Source organism: Delphinus delphis, chromosome 6 (assembly GCF_949987515.2).
Source record: "Delphinus delphis chromosome 6, mDelDel1.2, whole genome shotgun sequence".
Taxonomy (NCBI): domain Eukaryota; kingdom Metazoa; phylum Chordata; class Mammalia; order Artiodactyla; family Delphinidae; genus Delphinus; species Delphinus delphis.
Genome location: NC_082688.1, coordinates 49,464,831 through 49,492,513, shown reverse-complemented (window position 1 = coordinate 49,492,513; position 27,683 = coordinate 49,464,831). Strand labels below are relative to the sequence as shown.

The 27,683-nt window shown below is 36.0% G+C and overlaps 1 protein-coding gene across 2 annotated transcripts in view; it reads right to left on the bottom strand.

Moving 5' to 3' along the window:
- Nucleotides 1–776: 776 nt before the first annotated feature.
- PTAR1 (protein prenyltransferase alpha subunit repeat containing 1) overlaps nt 777–27,683 on the bottom strand; it is a 48,107-nt gene continuing 21,200 nt past the window's right edge. Inside the window, exons 1-5 of one of the 2 annotated variants that reach the window (XM_060014642.1) lie at nt 24,452–24,523; nt 19,917–20,021; nt 17,659–17,872; nt 12,209–12,513; nt 777–10,064 (exon numbers count right to left, since the gene is read on the bottom strand). In XM_060014642.1, coding sequence (XP_059870625.1) covers nt 9,722–10,064; nt 12,209–12,513; nt 17,659–17,872; nt 19,917–20,021; nt 24,452–24,519 — 1,035 coding nt within the window. In that variant the 5' untranslated portion in view covers nt 24,520–24,523 and the 3' untranslated portion in view covers nt 777–9,721. Of the gene's footprint in view, nt 10,065–12,208; nt 12,514–17,658; nt 17,873–19,916; nt 20,022–24,451; nt 24,524–27,683 lie in introns of those variants that run through there. The other variant, XM_060014641.1, reaches the window with a different exon arrangement.

Below are 27,683 nucleotides of genomic sequence, written 5' to 3'. Positions count from 1 at the left end.
AACTCTTAAGAGGAAGACATAGGAAGAACATTCCATGACATAAATCACAGCAAGATTCTTTTTGACCCACCTCCTAGAGAAATGGAAATAAAAACAAAAATAAACACATGGGACTTAAAAGCTTTTGCACAGCAAAGGAAACCATAAACAAGATGAAAAGACAACCCACAGAATGGGAGAAAATATTTGCAAACAAAGCAGCTGCAGAGCACAGGGAGATCAGCTCGGTGCTTTGTGACCACCTAGAGGGGTGGGATAGGGAGGGTGGGAGGGGGACGCAAGAGGGAGGGTATATGGGGATATATGTATACATATAGCTGATTCACTTTGTTATACAGCAGAAACTAACATAACGTTGTAAAGCAATTATATTCCAATAAAGATATTTCAAACAAAAAAGAAAACATGGGGTATAACACTGAAATAACCAAGTAATTCCCTGCTTCCTACGTTCATCTGAAGTATATTGGAAAAAAGCATATGTAGTCATAATGATTTCACAAGTCAGCTAGTCATCGTTAATGCACCCTAAAGACAACTGCGCTCTAATTTGTTTTTGGCATTTTTTTTTAATGTCCTAGACACAAGTGATATGTTTAAATTCTTTTTACAAATGTAGGTAATCAAATCATTGGCTTCACACAGACAACAGTTCACACCTCCACCCAACTACCACTATCACAGCAATTAAACAGGACAAATTGGGAGACTGAAGTTGAGTTTAAAACACCACCACAAGTAAAAATAAAATCACACTTAACACTCATTTTAGGAGATGAAAAGTTTACTTAGAAATTGCAAACATTTAGCAAAGACAAGACATAAACACTATTTTCCATATTCTACAGAAATACAATAATTTATAGCTGGCTTGGTACATGGTCACATGATAAAAACAAATATAATGGAAAAAAAAAGTTCATTCTACTTTTCTGCCACTTATTACAACTTAATATGTATACCAGTAAGTACTGGAGGACAGCTGCATAGGCAGATTAGAATCCGAGGGCTGTTTGTTAATACATATTATTGTATTATAACAATAATATAAAAACAAAATAGGTACAGATATATAATTAACATGCAATTTAAGCTATTATTTTGAAGAAACAGGACAGAATTTAGTGAACACATTGAAAAATGTGTTGTTAATAATATGTTGTTATAATCAGCATATCATGGTATTTTACATGCACAGAAATCCTTCCTTCTTAAATAATGCTTGGCAAATTGAAACTGGTTGACCCTACTTCTAGAGAAAATTTTAAATGAAGACAAAAAAACGAGTGGACAATTCTGTTCGATGCTTTTCTAAGTATACTAAATAATTTTTAAAGTACCATAATTTCATGCCTACCTCACCAGCTCCAATTTAAAGTAAAGCCATACTTTGTATTCTATGAATCTACACTGTCCAGTATAGCAGCCCTCATCCACAAGTGGCTTTTTGAGTATTTAAAATGTAGCTAGTCAGAACTGAGATGCACATGAGTGCAAAATACACGCTGAATTTTGAGGACTTACTATGGAGAAAAAAGAAGGTAAAACACCTCTATTTTGTATATTGATTACATACCTAAAAGATAACATTTTTAATATATTGGGTTAATTAAAATATTAATTTTATGTGTTTCTTTTTTTAATGTGGCTACTAGAGAATTTTAAATTACATATGTGGCTCACATTTATTTCTACTGGATAGCACTGATACAGATGTCTATAGTCATTTCATCAGCCTTAGCACTTAGCATCACATTTAAAGCGCTCTGGAGTACTAACTCTCAGAACACCGTAAACACACTCTGTATGTACGTTATTGCAAAATTTATTTTTATGCCTCTGCAATTACACATTTTAAGTGTAAAAAGAATTCACAAAATATTTAATCCTTAAAAAACGTCAACTAGAATATGGTTAGAGCTAAAGGAAATTCAATGCAGACTGTTATATTGGGGGAAAATAGTTTAATAGTGAAGACAATTAGTATCTTCAGTAAAATAAGTTAGCCAAACTTATCTTTAATGCCCAGGATCTGACCTTGCACCACAGATCATACATGTAACTTGTCCATTTAACCATAACCTAAAAGAAAATCTTAAAACAACACTGATTGCAACCTACTTAAATGCTCCATTTTCTGGAGAATCTTCAAGCAATGTAAATTAACACACATAACGGATTCTAATAGCAGAATATAGTAGCTAAGAACTATCCCTTAAAGTCCCTCAGTGTTAAAGTAAGCAACTACCTAGTGTCCAAGAGACGTGGATTGAAAAAAAGGTTTTTAGAAGCTATTAAAAAAAAAAGATCATTGCTCTTTTATCATTTTCTTCCCCTCCTCCTTTTTTAGTTTTTTTGTAGTAGAGGATATAAATATTTGGTATATTCATAATACCTCATCTTTTATTTTGTCCAACTCAAAAAACAAGTTAACCTAGTACATACTCCATTATTTTCCTAGGAACAACAAGCACCAAAATACAATACCAACAGTGGTGACCTCAGTCAGAAGCCAGCGTCATAGCCATGCATCAAGAACCTCGCCAGGAGGCAATGCCTAAATACGCTTGTGCTGCACACGCTGCTTCTCACAGCTCAGGTTGGAATGCTTGTTTTTAAACTGTTTAAATCTGTTTGCATTAGGTAAAGTCTGTCAAAAATGCTCTGAAAGCCACAAATTAATAGACTCTGAAACGACTATATTATTCATAAAAATTTCTCCTTCATTTTGAACATGTTCTCAAAAAACAAGTAGAAGTTATTTAATATAACTTCATACCTTACCATGACTACTTTTTCTTTTTCCCCCCCCGGTATGCGGGCCTCTCACTGTTGTGGCCTCTCCCTTTGCGGAGCACAGGCTCTGGACGTGCAGGCTCAGCGGCCATGGCTCACGGGCCCAGCCGCTCCGCGGCATATGGGATCTTCCCAGACCCGGGCACGAACCCGTGTCCCCTGCATCGGCAGGCGGACTCTCAACCACTGCGCCACCAGGGAAGCCCATGACTACTTTTAAGACACTGGAAAGTAACCAAGATTTAGGGAGAAATAAACAGTACCTATACTAGATAATACTAGATATACCAATGATTGCAGAAGACTACAGCAGTTCTCTCTAGAGTTCAGCAGCCTATTAAGACATTTAATCACATTTATGAATGTGCCTTGCACAAAGAGATACTACTTAAACTTTTCACATCTCCTGTCTTCAGACCATTTCTACATAAACAGCATTTTTATTACACGTTACTAACTCCAACCTAAATAAGCCTAATAATTCATGTCAAATGAGAAAATTTTTCAGTTTCAAACATATATTACTCTAAAAATATACTCCTCAATGAAAAGATGACAACAGTCTCCTTTCTGAAAGCTGTTACTTTGATGTTAGATTAATAATGAACTAAATATTTATTAAGCACCTACTATGATTGCATTCAGCCTATACTCATTCTTCAACCAACAAGAAAAAAAATATCTGCTCCAAATGCAAAATGACATTTGTGAGGGAGGATAACATATTAGCATTTCTAACAGAATGCTGTATGAGTCAATAACTGGACATGTGAAATTGTTCATCCCTATGACACTGAAAAACCTCAAATTTATTACTGATCACTTTATAAAGATAAATAAACATTTGAAGTATGCTGCATAGTACTTTGAGGAAAGTGACTGCCATACTTTAAATTAAGGCTGATTCCCTAAAGGTATGGAAGAAAAGTCAAAATGTCATGGTTCGCAAGCAACCGAAGACTTACTATAAACAGTTTACAGCAACATCTGGTTAATTCAAGCAAATGGGCACTTGTGTTAGGTTTCCAACTTTGCTTGAGGGGGCTGGTCTAATAAAGAAAACTGCCTTTAAACAGAAGCACTTCAAGCAAGTATGAAAATAAAAGTCCTTTGGATAAAATTCTTTGTAAAACCAGTATATAAGTTGAAATTCCAAATCTCATTTAAATATATATACATATATGTGAATACACACACATATGTGTGCCTTAAAAGTATCTAAATTGCACTTACAATGCTGTACAGCTGTATATCTTTGCCTTGTATGTTTGAACCTGGTTATGTATCTTCAGCACAATACTGTATTTCTCCTGAAGTTAAGAATGTGGACAACGATGATAAGACAGAGATAAATAAGCTAGTTTCAACTTTCTAGCCTTTAACAATTCTGACCTGTTGAATTCCTACAAGGTGCAAGGCTTTATGCAACATACGGAACGTGTACAAGATCTGACACAAAGCACTCTTTCAGGGAAACTGAAGTTTTAAGAAGCAAAAGAGTTGTCAGTTTGAAAACCAACAGTAATCACTTTCTCAATAGAATTTCTAAAAACTGAGATTGATGTCAACTAAAGCACTCCTACCTCTGCAAAACATGGAAAATAATGCAATACAGAAGCCATTTCCGTAGAAGACACGTGTAAGAGAACATTCATAATAGAACCACAGGGATTGAAGCAGTGAGATGAACAATGAGGCAGTCACAGAGCTACTGCACTGGTAGTAGTTTATAAAAAATACTATCTATACTAAAATTTTAAGAGCTAGTAATATACTTAGCATATTTTTGCCTTTTTTTGGCCACTGAATATAAAATTTTATCCTAAATTTACTAAATCTCCTACACCCTGAGAAATAATAACAGATTAATAAAAAGAAATGCCAGGGTTAGCTTTGTGGACCATATTATTGTCCAGAAAGCACAAGCTATATATAGCTAATATTCTTGGAAGCACAAGATTTCATCAGCAGAGTAAGCTGCTGCTCTCTATTTTTTTTTTTCTTTTTTTAAGTAAAGGGTTGGTTTTACAGTGTTAACATGGCCTAGTGAGAATACAGAAGTCAAAGTTGGGAGCCTGAAGTCCCTACCCCCCAGATCCACAACTGACACAACAGTTTTCTGTTTCCACTATGAACATGACCTATTGCTGTCCGTTAGGAATACATTATTCGACAGTTCTCCGAAAAGCACTTTGGCATCTTAAGCTATATATTTTAATGAAATTACAATTAACAATTATTGGCTATCTGGAAATATGGAACTCCTATCCCTCCCCTCTCCATACCCAAATACATAAAAAGCCACATTTTAAATTTCATCTCAGTATTTGCCTCTTTTCCTCCAATATTTGAAAAGATTAAGGTTCCATTTTTCCCCCCACTCAACTATCTTACGTAGGACTAAATTTGGGATGGGGTTCTTAAAAGTCCTTAAGATGAGGCAAAGGATTCATTTAGGACAACTGTATGGCGCTTCTTTTAGGGCAGAGGGCCACTGTTTCCCTTTAAACATGGGCTGCACAGGGTTTTTGGCTGATCTTTATGCATATGCCGTCCTCTAAATGTGAGGCCTCCAACCCCAAAAACATCAGTTGTCACTGAGAAAGAACTAATTCTTCCTGGTAGGGTGCTTAAAAATGATAACTAATGACATGCAAACCAAAGCATCCTTCCTGCTCTTATCAGTAACTCACTTAAGGATAAAATATTCCATTGGGCCATGCCTAGCAAGTGGAATAAATAAAATAATGAGTCAATCAACTGTTTAATAAAATTTTCATCCTTTGTTTTCTACCTAATGTTAGACTTAAATATAATCTTGCTCCCCCAAAAAGAAAGGCACTCGAATGAACACAGTATATACAGTTATTTTTTAAAAGACACTGTGTGATGGTAAGGAGAATTCTCAGGGTTGATTTTTCCTGCTCACTGCCTTTATAACACTGAATTTGCCTATGCTTTCCTGTGCCTCCATGAACTTCTCTAATAAAAAGGAGCACATTACAGAGTATACTCAAGTACAGGGAGGCGGCAGCACGTAAAGTGCTAGGGTTTGCACAGTTCTATTTGAGAAATTTACTTAGAAGACAAAAAGTTCAGTTGTTACAATGCTGCTCAAATTTTCTAGCATACTTTAGATATTTTAAAGTTTTAAAATATAATTTTCTAGTAACAAAATAACTAAGCTCACAAAAGCTTTTTGCAAAAACAAAAGTGTTTCTTACTTCCTTTGATAAACTAAATATTTAGCATCTTCTCTAATACAGGGGAACTAAGGTAGAAATGAGATTGCTGCATAGCAAGTGGTAGTTGCATCCCTAAATTATATTTAGCCCTCATGTCAGATACCATCTTGTGCTATTAAGAGAAAAATACTAGGCTGACAATTTGTTCTCAAAAATATTAAAAGTTTTTACACACATGTAGGTATGTGTCTAAACAAGCATGAATTCACATGACCTGAATATATCTAAATGACACAGCCTACCACCATATATGCTTTCCTACAAAATGCCACATGAAAATCCAAGAACTTTTGTTTGCACATCTTGTGTTACATAAGCCCTTATCTGAAGACTTAAGTGGCTTTGAGTGACCTCCTGTATATTTAATCCGATAAATAATGAAGCCTTTAATTTAAATTAGAATTGTACCATAGGAATAAGAGATATGACTCAAAAGTCTGGGCCCAGAGTTTTCAAAGAGGTAATAAAATGCTAAAACCTAGAAAAGAAAGGGTTTTGAGTCTAAAATGACTATTCATGCACAGATACAGATCAACACGTCTTTGAAATCAGTTTCCTCAGATACTCCAAGAGTGGCTATGGCTCTATTGGCAAGATCTGTCCTCCAACATCATAAGTGAATAGAAAGTAGTGTTCTTGCAAATGTTCTTCATTTTTCTATGAATTTTTAATATACATTATAGTACAGTTAATTGATATTATACAGCTGCATTTCTTGGCTGGGATTTAACAAGCATAAACAAAGTAGTTTAATGCAGGAAAAAAATCTAAATTAACTTATTCTATATGCAATAGCTCCCCCTAAGTATCATGAAGGCAGAGTACATCATTCATTCACAATCCATTGCTCTATTCCATCAATTTCTCAATCATAACTCACTCTATGTATCACTCATGATTGATCTTTCTCATCTTCAGTTAAATCATTCATAAATTTAATAAATATTTAATGAGTCCTTACAATGTGCAAGGCACACAGAATCTGGGAACACCATGTTACCAAAATAGGTACACTTAAAAAAAAAAAAAAGTCAGGTTGGGGAGGGGTAGTGGTAGAGATATTTACAGATCTTATTGCTTTTTTGCTTGTCAGTAGTATTCCTGATCCACAGGATGGCCTACAATTCTTCCAGTGAAAGATGGATGACATTTGTGTCAATCTAAATCATCTTTTCCTTTAACAATGACATATTTATAGAAAAATAAGTGAAGACTAATGAGTCCCTAAAAATAGACACATCCTTTCCACTGCATGAGCTCATTCATTCCAAGAGATAATATCATGCTACAGCTAGTGAGTTTAGATGTGAACCATTTAGGGAAAAAATACAACCATCCAGGGCAATACTAGGTTTTTCAGTGAATGAACACTTGAAAACTGCAAATTTTAGAAATAAAGCAGCACACAAAAGTCAGATATAAACAGTATCCTTTGGATATTTGTATTTTTACTCCCTACTTAAAGCTATTAGGAAGACAGGAGACCAAGATATATTAAAGGACTGCATGGCTTCATGTAAGGGTGGGTTAAGAGACTTAAAACACATGAAGGCAGTTAACATCAAAGAAGGGCAAGAGACTCTGTGGAAGGTATAAAAAGATGTGGAGCATTATCAAATTTAGCTGATGTTTCACAGAGGATTGTCTGTATTCATGTCTCAACACTCTCACATCAAAGCATAAGAAGCCCTACTACTTAATACTTAAAATGATGATACTTAAAATGATGCTTGGAAGAATGGTAATACTGAGTGAGGCCAGAATTTGGCAACATATATTAGTGGAATGTGCTAAATCTTCCATGTCATCTGTGTGTAGTCTGCCCCCCAAGCCCCACAGGTGCTAAAAATCATAAATTAATAGTTTTATCCATAGAGGTCTAGGTAGACCTTGAGGTATTTGAATCAAAATATGCTTTGTACACAAAGGGTCATAGATTTATGCTCATAATGCCAATCATTTTCTCACCTAAATACTATAAAAAGCTAAAAAAGGGTAAATTTTGCCCTAAGAGAGAAGGACAGGCAGCTTCTGTCTACAAGGACCAGTCTAGACAATTTTTTTGGTGTTCTTAAGTCTCACTTGACAGTTTGCCACTCAACAAAATCATGACATACAAGTAAAGGACCTATTCTTTTCCCTTAAAGAAATGCTCCTCACTCAAGTCCAGAGTCTCCGTAACAGTGGTATAGGAGAGGTCTGCTTTTCCCTACATCTGTCTTCTCACCCTACAGGTGACCTAGCAAATAAAGAGGAAAACAGGCAAAGCATAGTGGTCACACTTGTTTCTGCCACTATTACATTTCAAACACACACAAGATAATAGACAACTTCCATCATTAGGGGAACTTTTAGAGGGGCAGTTCATATTCATATTGTGTGTGTGTGTGTGTGTATGTGTGCGTGTGTTTAATGGGGTATGGAATTAACTGGAAACAGAGAGGAGATTATGTTTAGTACACATCCATGAAATATAACAGATAAGGAAAAATATACAAAAGTGGAGATGACAAAAAAATCGAATGGGAAAATAAAGAGAAAGGTGTGTGGAAAGAAGAAATGCAAAGCATTCTTTCATATTAAGACATTAGACATTACCTGGAACTTTCCCCACACCTGCCTCACCTACCTAAAAAACCCAGCCCTTATTATTGAAAAGATAAGATACAGCTAAAAGGTGGATACTTTGGTACGTTGTCCCTGATAAATTTAGTATCAAAGTTTTTAAACTGTTTTATTTTTTAAAATAAAGACTGAAGAACTAACCTTCAAAACTATTCATCCCCCCTGGCTTTTGCCAGTAAACTTTTAATAATCACTTCACAAAAACTTTATAGTTTATCCAGTGTATCCTTAATAACTTAAATTTTAAAAAGGAAGATTTTTAATGGACACATTTCTATGCATAAGCTTCCCATTTTTCATGGTGAATCTGGAGGAAAGTAAGTAGTAATAACTAAAAACAGCATTCTAGGTTTTTTTAAAATTGATTTTAATTGAGGTAAAAACAACCTATCAAAGCTAGTAGTAAAAATAATTTTCTACTACAATTACATAAACTCTTAAAATTATTTTTTTTAAAAATAACCATTTTTAAAATGGACTATATTGGAAGCATGTTGTTCATATAAATTCCAATACTTCTGACTTTGGTTATGTTGGTCTATGACTTGAGTAGAACATACTAGAGAAAGAGAAATGGTGTGTATTTTCACACATCCATCCATCTGGCCATTTGATTCTCAAAACAACAATTAGATCAAGTAATTTTGAATTTGTATTGTTCTTAAGCTAAACTACAACATACATTTTTAATTTAAAAAAAAAAAAAACTAGCCTATGCAGCAACCACACTGAGGTGGGTTGAGGTGTGTGTGAACCAATCTGGAGAACCAAATGAGAAAAGCCTCAAGTACAGGAATATAAAGGATGAGAAGTTTAAAAGAAAAAAATTAAGACTCACTGTTCAGCAGGAAGGAACTACACAATTATTTTATCCCCAAAGGAATGCCAGTTCTTAACAAAATAAATAAAATGAAAGATTTACTATGGACTTTTAACCTAAAGATGAAGCACATATAGTTAGACAATAATAGCAAACAGTTCATGCAACTATGTAAATAAGAAAGGAAAGCAATATTGCACTAAAAGGGGAACCTTGCAGGACTAATCCACCTCTTTCATTGACTCAATGTAACCAGCCATTTCCTGTATGCATTGGCAAACCTGGCCTGCTCCACGTTCCGACAGGTGGACAATACTTGATCGATGAACCTGTGCTCCATTTCCAGGCCCAGGGAGTCTGGAGCAGGGGTCCGCTTCAGGCGTTTGGTTTCCTGGGAATAGCCTTGCTTGCTAGAGTCACTGAGTCCATCCACCTCCATTGCCTGAGATGTATGCGGTCCTGCTGGGATGAGGTGCAAGTCACTCAAAGTCCCCCCTGGGTTGTCTGCAGGTGACAACTGGACCACGCTGTGAGGAAACCTACCATTTAAGTGATGCTGAAGGTAGAAAACATGCCGCCTGTGAAAGAGGAGGGTAAGGAAGAGAGTAGAAAAAGAAAAATCACATCACAAAGTCAAGCTTTTCAGAAAAGACAAAAAAGTTGATAATCTTAAAACATACAGTACTCAGTTCAGTGCCCCCTTCGTAACCCAGAGCTATCTGGGGGAAGGAGGAAGAATAGTTAAGATGTAGTCTCTGGGTATTTGGACAGAGCCTCACAAACCCAGATTACTGGTTTGTGAGAAAGAATACTACCCCGAAGGTGTTTAAAAAAAATGGACTGAGATGATGACAATCACTTGGTGTTGTTACACCTGTTACTATAATATGAAACTAGAAATGGGTCTTAGCTCAATCTCTGCTATAAGTTAAAATATAAAACAAAACCAAAAATTAACCTCATTGATATCCTAAAAGACAAGTGATTTTCAGAAACAAGAGAATTAAATATTAGCTCCTCTAGAGGCTTAGTGTATGGCCTCTATCCAATACTTTCTTTAATAAGAACAGAACTGCTGTGGTTGGACTTATTATCTTAGAAACCCTCTGAATTCTCCCCTAAACCCAGCACTATAGTCTTATTAAACACCGACATGCAGTAGGGATGTGCTGGGCTCTGAGAAAAGTATGTTAAAAGACACAGTTCCTGTTCTTCCTCTAAGGAGAGTTCTCCTGCCCTTAGAATCATCTGGAGTTATTTGTTAAAAATGAAGATCCATGTGCCTAATTTCCAAAATTTGTGACTCAAAGGGGTGTACATCTCTGTACAAAATAAGGTAAACTACCTTAGGTAGTTTCTAGGTTGTTATACTTCATCATTCATATTAATAACTCTAAGCCCTTAAAAGAGAATTCTATTCATTTTCCCAGCTTATTTGGGAGCAGACAAAGGAGCATATAACACCCATTTTACAGAGGACAAATCTTAAAAGGGCTGATAAACTGCTTAAGGGCACTGAATCAGTAGAAAATATAATTCATTCCTGTAATATACAGGTCATCCCAACTGTCTCTTCTCCCTACTCCAAACTCCAATTAATTTTTATATAAAAAAAGAAAGTTTCTGTTCTAATGATCTAGCTCTCTCTCAAACACAAATATAATTTTTAATATTCTTTGAGTCTTGCTATTAATGTGTCTAAATATAAAACAGCAATAAAAAATCGGTAACAACAAAACATGCAAGTCAAGATCTATCTTCTCTCCTAAAAATGTGTAATAAAAATGTTTTGTTTTTAAGGGAAAAAGAAAATTCTGTATTTATGAAGATGCCAAAGAGGGGGACTGTCTTCCATCTTCTAATATATCTTCCAAATATAATTAGACTGGAAAAAGGGAACAAATCACATTTAACTTAAAAAATACACAAATATTTAAAATGCCTACCTCCTGCCTAACACAGGCAACTCTTTTGTCTACAAACAGAATCCTGTAACTTGAAGTAAAATCTGTAGATATAATGCCAGAGATGCCTCCAACTAAATGATAATCCAAAATAAATCAATCGGGGGTTCCCATACCTGGATTTCATTTCAACATGAAAAGTACAGTCAAAGGTTCTTAAAACTCAAGTTATGAGGTTGCTAACCCTCTTTCACTCCTTCCTAATAATCCTGATTCACTCCCAAAGTACATATTACTTTAAAAAAGCAAAAAGTGTCAAGAGATTATACTTAAGGTAAAGTAATCTGCAGGCCATCACGGTTGGGAAGAACAATAAAAATGTCTAACTATTCTCAAGGTCTAATCAATGGTCTCAGCCCTGACTGTGCATCAAATTTACCTGTCAGGGTTTTTTCTTTATATTTTAAAAAACAGATGGCAGCACTCCATCCCAGATATGCTAAGTATCAGGATCTCCAAGGAGGGAGTCCAGAAACTTTCTTTAGTTTGAAAGTAACACACCTTATTCTGTGGCGCAGTCAAGGATGAACGCCACCACCTTGATCCGTTGGCAAAGATCTGCATGAGGAACTTCATATTGATCATGACCATGAGCAGGAGTATATGGTAACACAAACTCCTCTGAAGCACTCAAGCAAAGTTCCACAATCAGATTACCATATTTACCCAAGTAGGCACGAGTCAGATGTAAGACCTTCTGTAGCTCTCATAAGGACACACACAGTTTTATGCAGGAAATAGATCTTCCTTTCTCTTACCTATGACACCAAAGGGTTTCATGTCCTGGGTAGGAATCAATAAGATCAGTGGTGAATTCAACTTCTTCTTCTAGAAGATGGGGAAGATTTATCCTTGATTCCTCTGCTGAAGCCACTGCTTCTTCATCTTTTGGAAGAACTATAGCTGGCTCACTTCTCAACGTATTTTGCTCCAATACAGAACCATCTGTCACAGTTTGGCTAACCAAAGACTTTAATAAAAACTGGCGGTAGTGAAATCCACTGTGGTCTGAAACATGCATGGACGCCCAGTGTTTAGTAGAAGATAGTTCATCAAGAAGAATCTTGTAGGAAGAAAAAAGGGAAGTGAAATAAGGAATTGCCAAAGGTTTTACTTTCTCCATTAATGCTTTGGATTTCTCTTCTGATTCATTTCTTGTTTTGACAACACCATTCCTACCAATATTTTGTATATAATGCCCAGTGTTGTCATTTAGTGGAAGCTTGCACTTAGTGGAAGCTCAGTAAATTCTAATTTTCCCTTTCTTTTATAAAGTAATTGATTTTTTTTTTTTTTTTTTTTTTTTTACTGCCGCAGAATTTACGGACCTTTCCCTAGACTTTGATCACATTCTGACTGGCACACACACAGAAAAGACAGATTCTAAAATAATGATAGACATTTGGGTGTTCATTTTCAAGTAATGCTTATATTGAAGGAAAAATATAAATTCAGAGATCACTTTGGTGGAAACTTTCTTTTGCATTTAATGAATCTGTATTATACCTAACTTACTATTTGTTCAACAATAGACTCAATGTAATTATTTCTTCTTCACTGTAAGTGTCATCAGGGCAGAGACCATGTCTGTTTTGTTCACTACTTAATTCTAAGGGTTTACTACAAAAACATGATGCAAGAATAACAGGAATTTTCAAGTGCTCATGACTTTCACTATCTGTCTCAAACTTACTTAACATCAATGATAAATGGCTTTTTTAAGTAGGTAAGACAAAATTCAGCAGTGAATTCTTTAAATCTGCAAACTAAAGAATTTCAAATGGAATGATAAAAAGAAAAGCAGCATTTATGAAAAAATAAGAGTGGGATTGCTGGATCATATGGTAGCTCTATTTTTAGTTCCTTGAGGAACCTCCATACTGTTTTCCATAGTGTCTGCACCAATGTACATCCCCACCAACAGTGTACTAGGGTTCCCTTTTTCCTACATCCTTGCCGACATTTGTTATTTTTGATGATAAACTTTTTGATGACAGCCACTCTGAGAGGAGTGAGGTGGTTTTCATTTGCCTATCTCTGATGATTATAATTTCAAAACATTTTCATCCTCTCCAAAACAACCCCTATTCCTATTAGGAGTCCTCTAATTCCCCATTCCCCCTATCCTCTGGCACCCACTAATCTGCTTTGCTTATTCTGAATATGTCATATAAATGGAATACTACTTTCAATCAGCATATTGTTTTCAAGGTTCACCATGTTATAGTATTTATCAGAACTTCATTCCTTTTTTATGGCTGAATAAGAGACCACTGTATGGATATACCATATTTTGTTTGTCTATTCCTCAGATACTGGACATTTGGGGTATTACTTTTTTTTTTGGCTTTTATGAGTAATGCTGCTATGAACATTCTCATACACACTTTGGTATGAACATATGCTTTCGATATTTTTGGATATATACCTAGCAGTGGAATTGTAGGGTCATACATGGTGTTTCTATGTTTCATTTTTTGAGGAAATGCCAAACTTTTCCCCAGTGGCTGCACTGTTTCACATTCCTACCACCAATGTATAAGGGTTCCAATTTCTCTACATCCTTGTCAACACTTGTTATTGTCTTTTTTATTTTAGTCATCCTAGTTGTGTGAAATGGTATCTCACTGTGGTTTGATTGGCATTTCCCCAGTGGTTAATGCTGTTGAACATCTTTTCATGTCTTTCTTGGTCATTTGTATATCTTTTTTGGAGAAATGACCCTATGTGCTTTTTCAGGTGACACACGGTATCAGCTTTCAATTGGCTAGTAGTAATGAACTCTGTTCAACTGTGACTGTTTCCTTCCACCCCACCCTCAAATTAGACTATTTTAAAATTTTACTTCAGTGTATGTCCACTGAAACACACAAACATTACAGGGAACAAAAAATAGAAAATTAAGACCTCTCATAATTCTACTCCCTAGCACTGGTAAACATTCTTTATTCTCTAACCTTTTTTTTCTGACTAGAAAATGCATGCTTATAGAAAATATAAGAAAATATATCTGTAACACCACTGTGTTTGTGTGTATAAATATCTGTTGAGCACTTACAATACGCCAGGTACTGTTCTAAACATGTTAAATAGCATTCAATGCTAATAACATAAAAAAAAATTGTAGTAGGCCCATCTCTTATTTAGTTTTATATCCTTAACCTATAATGAACATTTTTCTTTAAATAATCTTCTAGAATATAATTTCTAGTAGCAATAAAATATTCCACTTTTTGATGGACTGTAATGTAACCAATCCCTTGTTACTAGAGGATTAGGCTGTTTCCAGTTTTTCACTATTATAAGTGGTATTTTTATATACCAAACTCCCATATTTAATATAACAGCCAGTGTTTATTGATCAATTAGTATGAGCACTTGTGATAGCCACGTTATGTAGATTCTCCCACTTAATTTACGTCCCTCGATGAGGTAGGAATTATCATCATCCCCAATTTACAGATGAGAAAACTGAAGGTTAGAGAGGCTAAGCAACGTTCTTAAGGCCACACAGCAAATTGGTGGGAGAGTCAAGATTCAAATTACGTCTGTATGACCACTGAGTGGAGCCTTTAATCACTATATCATACTGCACCTCCCATTTTTTCTTTAGGATGAACTCCTAGAAGCAGAACTGCTAGATTAGAGATAACACACATTTTGCGGGGGTAACATCTGGTAAATGCTGCCATGTTGCCCTTTGGTAAGATTATACCAATTTCTACAATGCTTGTTTTTATACCCTTATCAATGCTGAATATCAGCACTTTAAAAAATCATTTTCAGTTTTCTAAGTAAAAAAATGCCACTCAGTTCATATGTATTTTTAAGCTGCTCTAGACAACTGGTACTTTTGTGATTACTTCCTCTAACAGGCAAAGCATAGTACATGATCTCCTAGCTGGGCCCAATGGCTTACAAGAACAGAAAGGGGATTTTGTAAATTCAGCGCACTTCACTGAGAGTGAGAGACAGTGGCAGTGGTGACAGGAAGAGTGCCAAGTCCCCCCAAGGGCAGAGGAGGGCAGACTGACAACATGTGAGGCTAGCAGTGGACCAGGGCAGATAAGTCAACACATTACTAACGCGTTGTCATCTTCAACAATGGATGGTCTCAAGGAACCAAGAATTTCACCTTGGCCTCATGTTTCTGATTTATGGGAATGCCACTTTAAAAGGTTCACATAAAGGCAGGAAAGTTTCCAAAGACCTCTCAATTTACCTGGACTCTGCCTTCCTTTATCCTCAACCCTCCCCTTACCTCTTTCCACCTCCCACAGGATACCAAGTCGTGGAGCGGAGATGACTGGTTTTAAAGCACTCCATATCCGTCACAACCCACCAGATAACTTGAATTCATCCCTCCCGACACCCCCACAGTGTAGCATCCCTCCCTCTGGCAGCTGTTTCCAATGAGCCCAGTTTGGATGAGGAGCCATTTCTGTGATCCCACTGTACCCAGAGATTCCCTCAGTTCCTGCAAGCGTCACACTGCTTTGTAACTGTCGGTATGTGTTTCTTCAACTAGATTTTTCAATTTGTTGAGAGCAAGCTTTTTGTCTTTATGCCTCACCCAGTGTATACAACAGTGTCTGGGAATGATAGGGTTTCACTACTTTTTCATGAATGAATTGCACTGAGTTGACCTAGCAAATTGGTAGGCAAGTTTCATCTAAGTTTTCTATCTATGGGGAGCAGAGAAAGGAACTAAGATTTAGTGAGCCTCTATTAGGTGCCCAGTACTTTATACACATTACCCCAAGTAATTCTCAGTAATCCACTGAGGCAGGCAGTAGAGCCCCTATCTTACAGATGAAAACATTAAAGCCTTACTTTACACACACAGCTAATAGGGCCAGAATCTGAACTCAGGTTAATGTGATTCTGTCTTTTCTCTTTCCACTCCATTAGGTAGCCTCCCCTCCTGAAATGCAAAGCCATGTAAACTGGAGGGAAGGGCTTCTCTTCCAGACTGTTGGCTTAAAATCCCTCAGAAGTGAAGGCTCTCCTATTTATCCTGGAGGAATCTCTGGCTAGGACACAGAGAGGGGAGAAGGGAGAGGGGACCTGAAGGGAGACGTAGGAAGGGGGTGGTGAGTAAAAATTAGAGAATGCTTCGCTATTAATCTGAAAGCACCACATGAGACATTCTGACCCCTTTAAATTGTCTCAAGCCTGGGAAGCTTTTAGAAGAGTACCCTAGATTCTTAAGGCACTGATACCACAAGAAGTGAAGAAAAAATAGAGAAGCTGTAGTATGTAAGAAGGAGCACAAGGATACTTGGCTCTCATTCTGATGAATAATAAATGATACAACCATGGCTAAGTCCAAGCCATTAAAATTCTATGGAAACTTCCATCTCCTCATTTCTAAACTAAAAGGATTAGGCTGTGACAGTTCTCAACTGGCTCTGCATCCAAATAACCCCCTGAGCCTGTGAAAAATACTGATCTCTAAATCCTACCTTCACTTCAATTCAGTAGGCCTGGGGTGGGACACAGGAATTCTCAGGTAATTTACAGATTCAGCCAAGTTTGGGAACACCTGGGTGAGATCCTCTGTTCCCTCCCCAGCAGAGGAGATTGTGAAAAGGCAGCCAGCTGATTTAGCACTTTAAGTCACAAAACAAAAGACTACCAAGAAAGAACAATTTCAGTTCCATAAGGTTTAATAATCTCTTCCTGTTTCAGGGCAAAATGAGTTATGCTCAGTCTTCCTTACTGCTTAAACCTGCTTTGTTCTACCAATGGACTAGCCTTAAGAGTGTCAAGGGCTCCCCTGGTGGCGCAGTGGTTGGGAGTCCGCCTGCCGATGCAGGGGACACGGGTTCGTGCCCCGGTCTGGGAAGATCCCACATGCCGCGGAGCGGCTGGGCCCGTGAGCCATGGCCGCTGAGCCTGCGCGTCCGGAGCCTGTGCTCCGCAACAGGAGAGGCCACAGTACTGAGAGGCCCGCGTACGGCAAAAAAAAAAAAAAAAAAAAAAAAAAGTGTCAAAACCATGCTGGTGAGGAATGCAAACTTTTTAAAAAAAATTACCAGGGTTTCTCGGGAGGTATCAGTTCTTACAATCCTCTCCGGCCTACTGGGTCATTAGTTCCTCTACTTCTCTCTTTTAAAGCTCCTCTGAGAAGGAACTACTATATACTACCAGAAGATTTAAATGGCAGGCAGGAAGTATGCCTAGGGACATAGAATAACAGCCCTACCTTGACATCTAGCTTGGCCAGGTGCTGTAAAACCCAGATGCGATGGGACCAGGCATTATAGTTGCTTGGGTATCTCCCTGCTGCTTCACCACAGACCTCCATCTCTTCTCGTATTAGTTGCTGTGTCCTTTCTGCAGGAATTATTCCCAAGTTTCCTTTGGTCACAAAGGAAGGCAAGGAGGTTTCCTGAATTAGCTGTTGTAGCACCCATCGCCTGTTAAGGTAACATGTGGGAAAGAAATGAGGAAAGAAAATAAACCACAGAGGAAAACAACCAGAGTTTTCTTTATTCTCAATTTAATTTCCATTCATAGACAATGCAAAATAAAGCCCAGTTTTCAAACTTTTTTTTGGGGGGGTTGTTTTTGTTTTTAAAGACATAATTAATTTGAGCAGCACGGATATGGGTGGTGGCGGGAAATAAAGGACAAAGATTAAACAAAAAGCTTTCCGAAATGTTAACATTTGTCAAAAAGAGAATGTCATCAGTTCCAAAATGACAACTTCAAAACTTCATTTGGCCAGGAAATGTAAAGGCAACGTGTGTGTGTGTGTGTGTGTGTGTGTGTGGTGGTACTGTGTGTGTGGGAGGGGGTGATATTAATTAATGGCTGGTAAATAATCAAGAGGAGCATAGTTCACTTTTATTTATTTTTTAAGATTTTTTTTGATGTGGACCATTTTTGAAGTCTTTATTGGATTTGTTACAATATTGTTTCTGTTTTATGTTTTGGTTTCTTGGCCGGTGAGGCATGTGGGATCTTAGTTCCCTGACCAGGGACTGAACCTGCACCCCCTGCATTGGAAGGAGAAGTCTTAACCACTGGGATACCAGGGAAGTCCCGGTTCACTTTTCATTATATGTGCATGGCTCATCCTACGTGTATTTGTTTGTTTGCAAACAAGAAGCTGTATTAAGCTTTCATGAAGCAAAATTTCTATATTATAGCACAGAATCTGGAAGGAAACAACTACAATATGATTAGTTAAACCACCAAGGAGGTTTTAAAATGTCTTTATCCACAGATTTTCCCTTTGTCTATTTAAGATTTTCACTAGCATACATTTAAATGAAAAGCACTAAAAAAGTGTCTCTAACCACTTAATGTCTTCAGGTTTTACAAATATTTTCTCATAAGAAAGCATTCTTTTTAGATTAAAAATTTCCAACCCAGGGTACAGAAAATTGAGTAAGAAAACTCATTTTGTCGTTTTCAAATAATAGAAGTTATTTTTAACAACCAAAACTTGCTTTATAAAATAATAAGCCAATAAATTGATGGCTGCATATTTAATAACTCCCTTCCCCTGCCACCACCCCTTTCCTAACCTCTATTCACACAATCATATATCTCTCTGTAGTCTGCTATCCCTATTTCTAGTAGGAAGAAAATACAGCTAACTATATCATTTGGAAGTAGCTGCTCTGCAAGGCTAGCCAAAGGCAAGATTACAGTTAAGAAACCTTAAACTGACTTTAAGATCCTAAAAATACTCAGGATGTAAGAAAAGTTATAAGGGGCTTAAGAACAGATTTCTTCAGAGATTCTCCTCACTGACCCCAACCAGTAAGCCTACACCATCTCATTTTAGTCAAAAGAGAGTAGTTACATGGGATCCAAGAGTAGGATGCTTCCAGATAGCCAGGATTTTGAAAAGAGTTCTTACATGCACTTTGGATATCTGCTTCAGGCCTTTAACCTAAAAATATTCTTTGCATTTACGGTCTTAGCAACTCTAGTTCAGCCCACACACCATTCACCTCAGTTGCCCTTACTTGGTTAATTTTAATAACCATAACCATCACCATCACCATCTTTACCAGGAACACACTTGAATGAATTAAATCCAAGTTTAATAAAACAAGTTGCTCATTACAGTTGAATATCTAAATGCAATTTCCATGATTGCTTCAGATAGTTAATAATAATAGCTAAAATTTACTGAGTATTTCATATATGCCAGGCACTATGGTAGTGTTTACATGCATTATCTGATGTAAACTCAACCATTTACTCTGAGATAGGTATAATTATTATTCCCATTTTACAAATGATAAAACCAAAGCTTGAAGAGGTTAAACAATTTCTGAAGATCACATAAAGTGATGGCATCTAGACTTAAATGTAGATATAATTTGACTTTAGAATTCATACTCTGAATCACTGTGTGACCTGCTTCACATTCTGTGTTTGTTTTTTTTTTCTCCAGCCATTCTAAATTCTAAGTAAGAATCCTATGGTGTAAATTAACCAAACCTGTGAATCCATGTTTCTGGACTCTTTGGAAACTTAGTTAAGGCCAGTTTTCCCAGATGTAAGTCCTTAATTGGATTTAAAGTGCCAGAGAGGATCAGCTCTTTTCTGTAAAAGAAAAATAAAAAGAACCATTACTTTGCCTTTCTACAGAAACATACTGCATGACTATTAATATAACCTCATTGTGAAGCAAATTTCCAAGAATAAAAAAAAGAAAACATGAAACTCTCATAAATGTCACACAGTAATCAAGAATGTATTCTCATAATCTTGAAATAACAAATTAAAAAACAGAAGCTCTTAAATCAACAGTGGAACTTTAGTTATCTATTTGGTAGAAGGCAAAGGGGTTTTCTGGCTTGTATCATTTCCAAAACTTACAAGGCCTGACTTCAGTATCTGTAGGGCAAATCCAATACAAGTCAAGAATTGTAGCTTCCTAAGTAGGACTTGATATGGTCTAGTTTGTTACCAAAAAACACACATACAGCAACACACTGGACTGAGATGTAGGAAAAAAATCGTTCATTCAATAACTACCCTAACAAAATTATTATTTTTTTTTTTGGATTTTCCCTTCTACCTTTCCTCATATGCATATGTATTTTAAAATATAATTTTATATTCTGCTCTTATATCTTAAGAATTACCCCACAGTTCTATATAATCTTTAAAATGAACATTTTAAATGGTCAAATAGTTTTCATTCAGTAGCTATCCTGTAATTTAATGACCTTTCCCCCTGTAATTAGACATTTTAGGTTGCTTCCAAGTTTTTGCTATTCTAAAAGAATTCTGAAACAAAAATCTTTGTGCTTATAAGTTCTTTTGTTTGTACTACTACTTAGGATAAGTTTCCAAAAGACATATTACCAGGTGAAATACTTGGATGGCTCTTGATACACTAGACCATTCCTTTTTGAAATATAAACAGAAGTAAAAGGAATATGAGCTTTTTGTTGTTGTTTTAAAACTGTTCAAAGCTTCAGTGCAATTATAAACTATGTCACGCAAGAGTTCCACCTATTTCTCAGGTTACTCTAATTTAAGTTTAGATTTTCTCAGGTAAGTTTTTAATAATAAGCTCTGATATTACTGATTACACTCCTATTTTTCAATTTATCTACTGTTTTATAATAAAATTAGGTCACTTGCTAGTTTTTATTAACTTTAAAATGTCTTTCCTGTGGTAGGGCTGACCATTCATTTACTTTAGAGATGTTAATCTCAACAAAACCAGAGCCCAGCTCATATGTCTCAACTACTTAGATGGATTTAGTTCCTAAATACCACAATACATTTTCTTTCCAACAGCAATGTACTATTTCTAAAATTTTATTTGATAAGGAAAATAAATTCCTTTTTAATGAAAATACTATATAGTGATAATAAATACTTGCATTTTACAATCAATTTTATTTCAGACCAGTAACTTCACGCTGTAAAATAATCTGAAGTGATACCAAGGTTTATGACTGCTTTAAAAAATGATTTATTGACTATTTTCTTTCAATGTGCAGGAAATCTATGTCATTAAAAGAATATTTTAATGCAACAGCCAGTTATTTCTGCAGTTCTAGATCCCTTCTCTTCTGAAATCAGTAACGTTTTGTTCATACAATAAGTCAGGATACCTGTAGTGTAAAAGAAGGCAAAATATTGCTCTATGTAATTTAAACTACTTTGTAGAGCGCTTGTTTCTCAGAGTAGGGTCCCTAACTGCAACATCATCATCATTTGGAACTTGTGAGAAATATAGATTCTTAAGTCTCACCCCAGACCCACTGAATCAAAAACTCCAGTGGGGCAAAGCAATGTGTTTTAACAAGCCCTCCAGGGCACACTAGAGTTTAAAAACCACTACTGTAGAGAACTTATTGTATTAAGCCAAATTTTCATTTACTAAATTTAAAACCTCTCCTTATTTAAAACTGCCTACCTATATTCCCATATATGTCTGTATATAAGGGGAATTAAAATTCTTCAGAAAAGAGGAAGTTACCTTACAACTGAATCTTGACAAAGTTTCTTAAATAAGGGCCATCTCTTAATCTCTTTATTTTGAACAACAAAGTCATATTTGTGAAGATATCTTAGTCTGAAACAACCTCAATCAAAGGTATATATGGATGCTTAAAAAGATCGTCTGATAGAATCATTAAAAAAGGTAGCAAAATTTTACTATCAATTTAATAAACATTCCTAGGAAAGGACTGAACATTGCAGGCATTGGATCATTATAAAGCAAATTTTCAAAAGATCACTTGAAAAAGAAATATGGTAACTGGTTAAGTTATGGCTATCATACAACCTAGAGATCCAACAAAAAACCACCTGCTTTAATATATTCAAGTAGGAATCTCGTCTGAGATAAAACTTCCAGTCACACATGGATTTGGAAAGTGCTGTATCTGAAACAACTAAAATGTAAGTAAACACGATGTGCTCTGGAAAACTGTGCTAGATAACTCAAAAAATAGTTCTCGTGATGACAAAAAGTCACTGATGTCAATAAGCCACGTGAGAAGTTTGAACTGTCTAATGAAATGTGAGAGCAAAATGAAGAATTTATAAATTAAAATATTTCAGGTAACATGTTATTTTAAAGGTGTGTAACTATATTGAAAAATTAAATATCCTAAGAAGAAATTTGCTTATTTCATGTACTTACCTTAAAGTTTACAAATTGATACTAGCCTAAAAAAATCTTTTTTTTTTGGACTGTTATTGAGGAAATGGAGTATTGTCTTAAATTTGAGGTGACTTTATTTTCTGGCATACTGAATAAGCTGGGCTTCTATATTCATCCTAAAAGCCTTAGGTGGTCCATTGCTAACAGATGAAGAAGGCATTAAGTGAGGGTCATCAAATAAATATGGAAAAAACTAATTAGGAAAGGACAAGGCAGCTGTGTCATTTGGGATAGAGAGCAGGGTGGTAAGAAACAGTGCTATGCTACACATGCAACCTTGTTATGGGATTAAATTATGTGAGGGCTGACTTTTTTTTAAATGTGGGTGAAGGGAGGAGACTAAAGAAGTTTTAAGAAATAATAAAAAGTAGAATGATAAAAAGGAATGAGGTTTCTCACATAGCAGATTTTTCAAACAATAAAAGTTACTCCTTTAAAATTTTTGCTACACATTTCACTTACTAATTAAACAGTATATGAAAAACCTCATTACTTTCCCCTGAAGACTGTAGTTCATCACTATGAAAATCAGCTAGTGTTGGTTAAAACACACCCACAGGAGCCTCCAGGCCACTACTACATAGTACTTAGTACTACTACTAAGGTTAAGTAGTATGTTTTCTTTCTCTATATGAGTTCCTGTGCTTTTATATTTCTGCAAAGTTTATCTTATTTTATAAAGTTTTTATGTCTTCTCTACCATCTCAAACTATGGCTTCTCTCTGCTGTCACTCTATCCAAAATTTGTAGGAGACCAGGGGCCATGTGTATCATGTCCATGGCTAAATTTCAACTGGTTAGCCTCAGTACCTGGCATATAGTAAATACTGAATAAACATATGCCACCGTTTTTTCACCCCTTAATCTTCAGTTATTTTGTGTGAAATAACAATAATGATAATAATAAAAGTCATCCTCATAAAAACTACCATTTATTGAACACTTCTTCTGAATCAGGCAGTGTGTTAAGTGAATTACATATATTTTCTATTTCAATTCTCACAAAGATCCTGTATTATGTTAAATAATATGAAACTGCCAATATTCAATGTTTTGTTGTTTTTTTAAAATAAACCTTTTATTTTAGAATTCTTTTAAATTTACAGAAAAGTTCTTAAGAATAGTACAGAGAATTTCTGTATGGCCTGTACCCAGTTTCTCTTATTATTAACATCTTATATTATTACGGTACATTTGTCACAACTGATGAAGCATTGATAGATTAGTATTGGAAGTCCATACTTTATTCAGAATCACTTCATTTTTACCAAACATCCTTTTTGTATATCAGGGTCCCACCAGGATATCACATTATATTTGGTTGTTATATCTCTGTAGGCTCCTCTCGGTCCCTTAGATATACCTTGTTTTTGATGGCCTTGACAGTTGTGAGAGTACTTATTGGGTATTTTGTATGATATTTTTCTCATGGTTAGACTAGGGTTATGGGTTTTGAGGGGACCACAGAGGTAAAGTGCCATTTTCATCATATATCATGGGTACATAATATCAGCATGACTTGTCACTGTTTATGTTGACCTTGAATACCTGGCTTAGGCAGTATACGCTAGATTCCTCCACTGTTCGTTTTGGGAAAAGGTTACACTTTAAGGAGTGAAGATATATGCTCCATCTCTTTGAGGGGAGTTACCTAGATAAATTATTTGGAATTTTTCTGTATGGGAGAGTTGTCTATTATCTCTTATTTGTTTGTTTATTTGAGCATTTCTTTTATCAGTATGGACTTATGGATATCCATTTTCTACTTTGGGGTATAATCCAATACTATGTTATTTTATTGTTCAAACTGTTCCAGCTTTGGCCAATGGAAGCACTTCCTTACTTTCTGTCTCTCAAAGATGTTCCAGGCTCATTTGGTGTATTTCCCGGCTTGGTCCTAGAATCAGCCATTTCTCCAAAAAGCCCAGCTCCTTTTATTAGAGAATGGTGTTAGAAACCAGGATCTGAAAGTTTGGATTTAATCATTTCTGATTTACAAAAAGAACAATTTTATATGGTACAACCCAATGTTACCTCAGTTTTACAGATGAGGAAACAAAAGCTGGGAGAGATTCAGTAACCTGCTCAAGGTCTCCAAGCTCAAAGTGTCTGAACCAAACATCAAATCTGCATAAAGTAAAGTTACCAATTAAATTTAAATCAATCTTTACTTTGAGTAAAGAATATGAATCATTGGAGCTTGGTGTCAGCTCTTCTAGCTGCTCAAAGATGTTTTGCTTACTCTATGTTCACAGACTGAGGGAAAAATAGGACATTATTATGAAGTCAACCTCTTTCATCAATTAATTCACCAATTTTCAAAGCAAATTCAAAGCAAAAAAAAAAAAAAAAGTACCAGTCATTTTTTTTCTAGAATCAGCCGGGTTTTTAAACTATATGCATCACATACTTTAATCACAGATCAGCTCAAAAACTTATTCTTGCCCTTGTTTTTCTTCCTAAGACTGCGACACCTATAAAGTGAACTACTGATATGTTACAACATCTTTTAGCAGTTTATAAATTCAGCCAAAAATCATTCAACGATTCCCAAAGTTACTGCAGAAGAAATGTACCAACAATTAAACATAAAATGTTGAGTATTTGATTTGTGAGAACTTACAGCATTATATCAGTTTATTTCCAAAGTTGTTTGTTTTTTGCTCAAAATGGACTCATGACTCTGTCTTTATATGTCAATCTTACCAATACAAATTAAAATTTACTAGAACACATATCTACAATGGGTTTCTTAAAAATCAAGATTTCCTTTCTACTCATCTAGCACAAAACTTACTAAATCATCTTACTAGAATAGCTTCAAGATTAACTATTAACATCACTGAAGTCAGATTTATGGAGCAATTTCCCTTCATAGGACCAAACCACACACAATCAAAACACAGTTTCAACAGAATCATTAAAAAAAAAAAATCACCTAATTCAGATTTTTTTTTTTTTTTTTGGCGGTACATGGGCCTCTCACTGTTGTGGCCTCTCCCGTTGCGGAGCACAGGCCCCGGACGCACAAGCTCAGCGGCTATGGCTCACGGGCCCAGCCGCTCCGCGGCACGTGGGATCTTCCCAGACCGGGGCACGAACCCGCGTCTCCTACATCGGCAGGCGGACTCTCAACCACTGCGCCACCAGGGAAGACCTAATTCAGATCTTTTATTTCACAGCTATGGAAACTAAAACTCCTGAGAAGTTAAAGGTCTTGTCCAAGGCAACTGCTAGTTAATTGATGAAACAGGACTAAGATTCATATATCTTAAGAACTAGGTTCTCTCTTCACCACTAAACTGCCATATAGAATATACAATGAATTATATGTGTTTGCGTATACACATTATGCTAGTAAGAATCTTTTTTTGTGGCAGGATTTTAAATTCCTCTGTAATGATCAGGAATCTGTGAACATAAATAAAAATGGTACTCCCACTTCTCTATTACACTCATTTCTTTTTCACTGAAGTTAATTATTTTCAGTGCCCAGTCTGCAAACGGAGTATCTATTGTATACCAGGCACTAAAGTGTTAGAGGCTAGGGAAACAAGGAAAAAAAAAAAAAAAAAAGACATTGTCTCTACCCTTAAGAAAGCGCTCAGTTTTAAGTTTATAGTACCTTCCTAAAAGTCTCCTTTGTTGATTCTTCCTCATCTCGCAAACTCTAGAACAGCACTGTCCAATAGAAATATAATGTGAGTCATACATGTGAGCCATATATGTAATTAAAAATTTTCTAACAGCTACATTAAAAACAAGTACAAAGTAATATATTGTATTTAATTAATATACCCCAAATATAATTTCAACATGTAATCAATATAAAATTACTAATAAGAAAGATATTTTACTTTTGGGGTACCCAGTCTTCAAAATCTGATGTGTAGTTTACACTTACAGCACATCTCAATGGAGACTAGTCATATCTCAAGGGCTCAATAGCCACTTGTGGCTAGTGGCTACTATACTGAACTGTGCAGCTCTAGAAACCTGTAGTGTCCCAGTGCTTAGTCTTTGGACTGGTTCTCTTCTAATATCTATACCCACTACTTCGGATATCTCAAACAATCTCATGGCTTTAAATACCATACATTTTCCAGTGATTCCCAAATTATATCTGGCCTAGAACTCTCGCCTGAACTTTAGATTCATACACAACTGCTTGGACACAAACCTAACATGTCCCAAACTGAACTCTTGACTTCCAACCACCTGCCCCCTCACGCACTTAAATCTGCTCCTCTTCCAGACATCCCCATTTCAGTAAATAGCAACTCCAACCTTTCAGTTGCTCAGGCCAAAAACCAGAGTCAATCTTGACCTTCATTCTCTCACATCCAATTTATCATCTGTGTCTTTAAAATCAGTTTATTAAATACAGTCAAAGCTTACATAGTTTATAAAATACAGTGAGAATCTTACCTGCTTCACACCACTTCTAGTGCTGAGCTTTATCTACCTCAGTCACCATCATCACTCACCTAAACTACTGCAACCACTTCTTAACTTCCTAACCGCTCCCTGCACTCCTACAGTCTACTTTCCACACAGGAACCAGAGTTTTAAAACATAAGATATTGTCCCTCCTAACCTTGAAAACCTTCAATGACTTTCTGTCTCACCCCAAGTAAAAGTCAAAATTTCTTATTGCTGTCTTATTGACGGCAGCTTATGAAGATCTACAAAGCCCAGTGAGATCTGGCCCATCACTCTCTGGCCTCATCTCCTGTTACTCTCTCCCTCATTCATGCTACTCCAGCTACCCTGGCTTCCTTGCTGTTCCAGAATAACCAGGAACACTTCAGTCATGACTGAGGGCTTTTCCACTTGCTGTTCTCTCTACGTGGAATGTTCTTAGCCCAAAACTGACAGAGATTGATCCCTGGCTTCATGGCAGTCTTTGCTCAAATGTAGCCTATTAAAACTGCAATACCATTCCTTCCATTCTCTTACTGGTCTTCCCTACCTTCCTTTCCCACTTTTTCTCCATAGGATTAAGCAACACTTGATCTACCATATATTTCACTTATTAATGTCCTTATTGCTTTTCTTCCTCTACTAGAATAAAA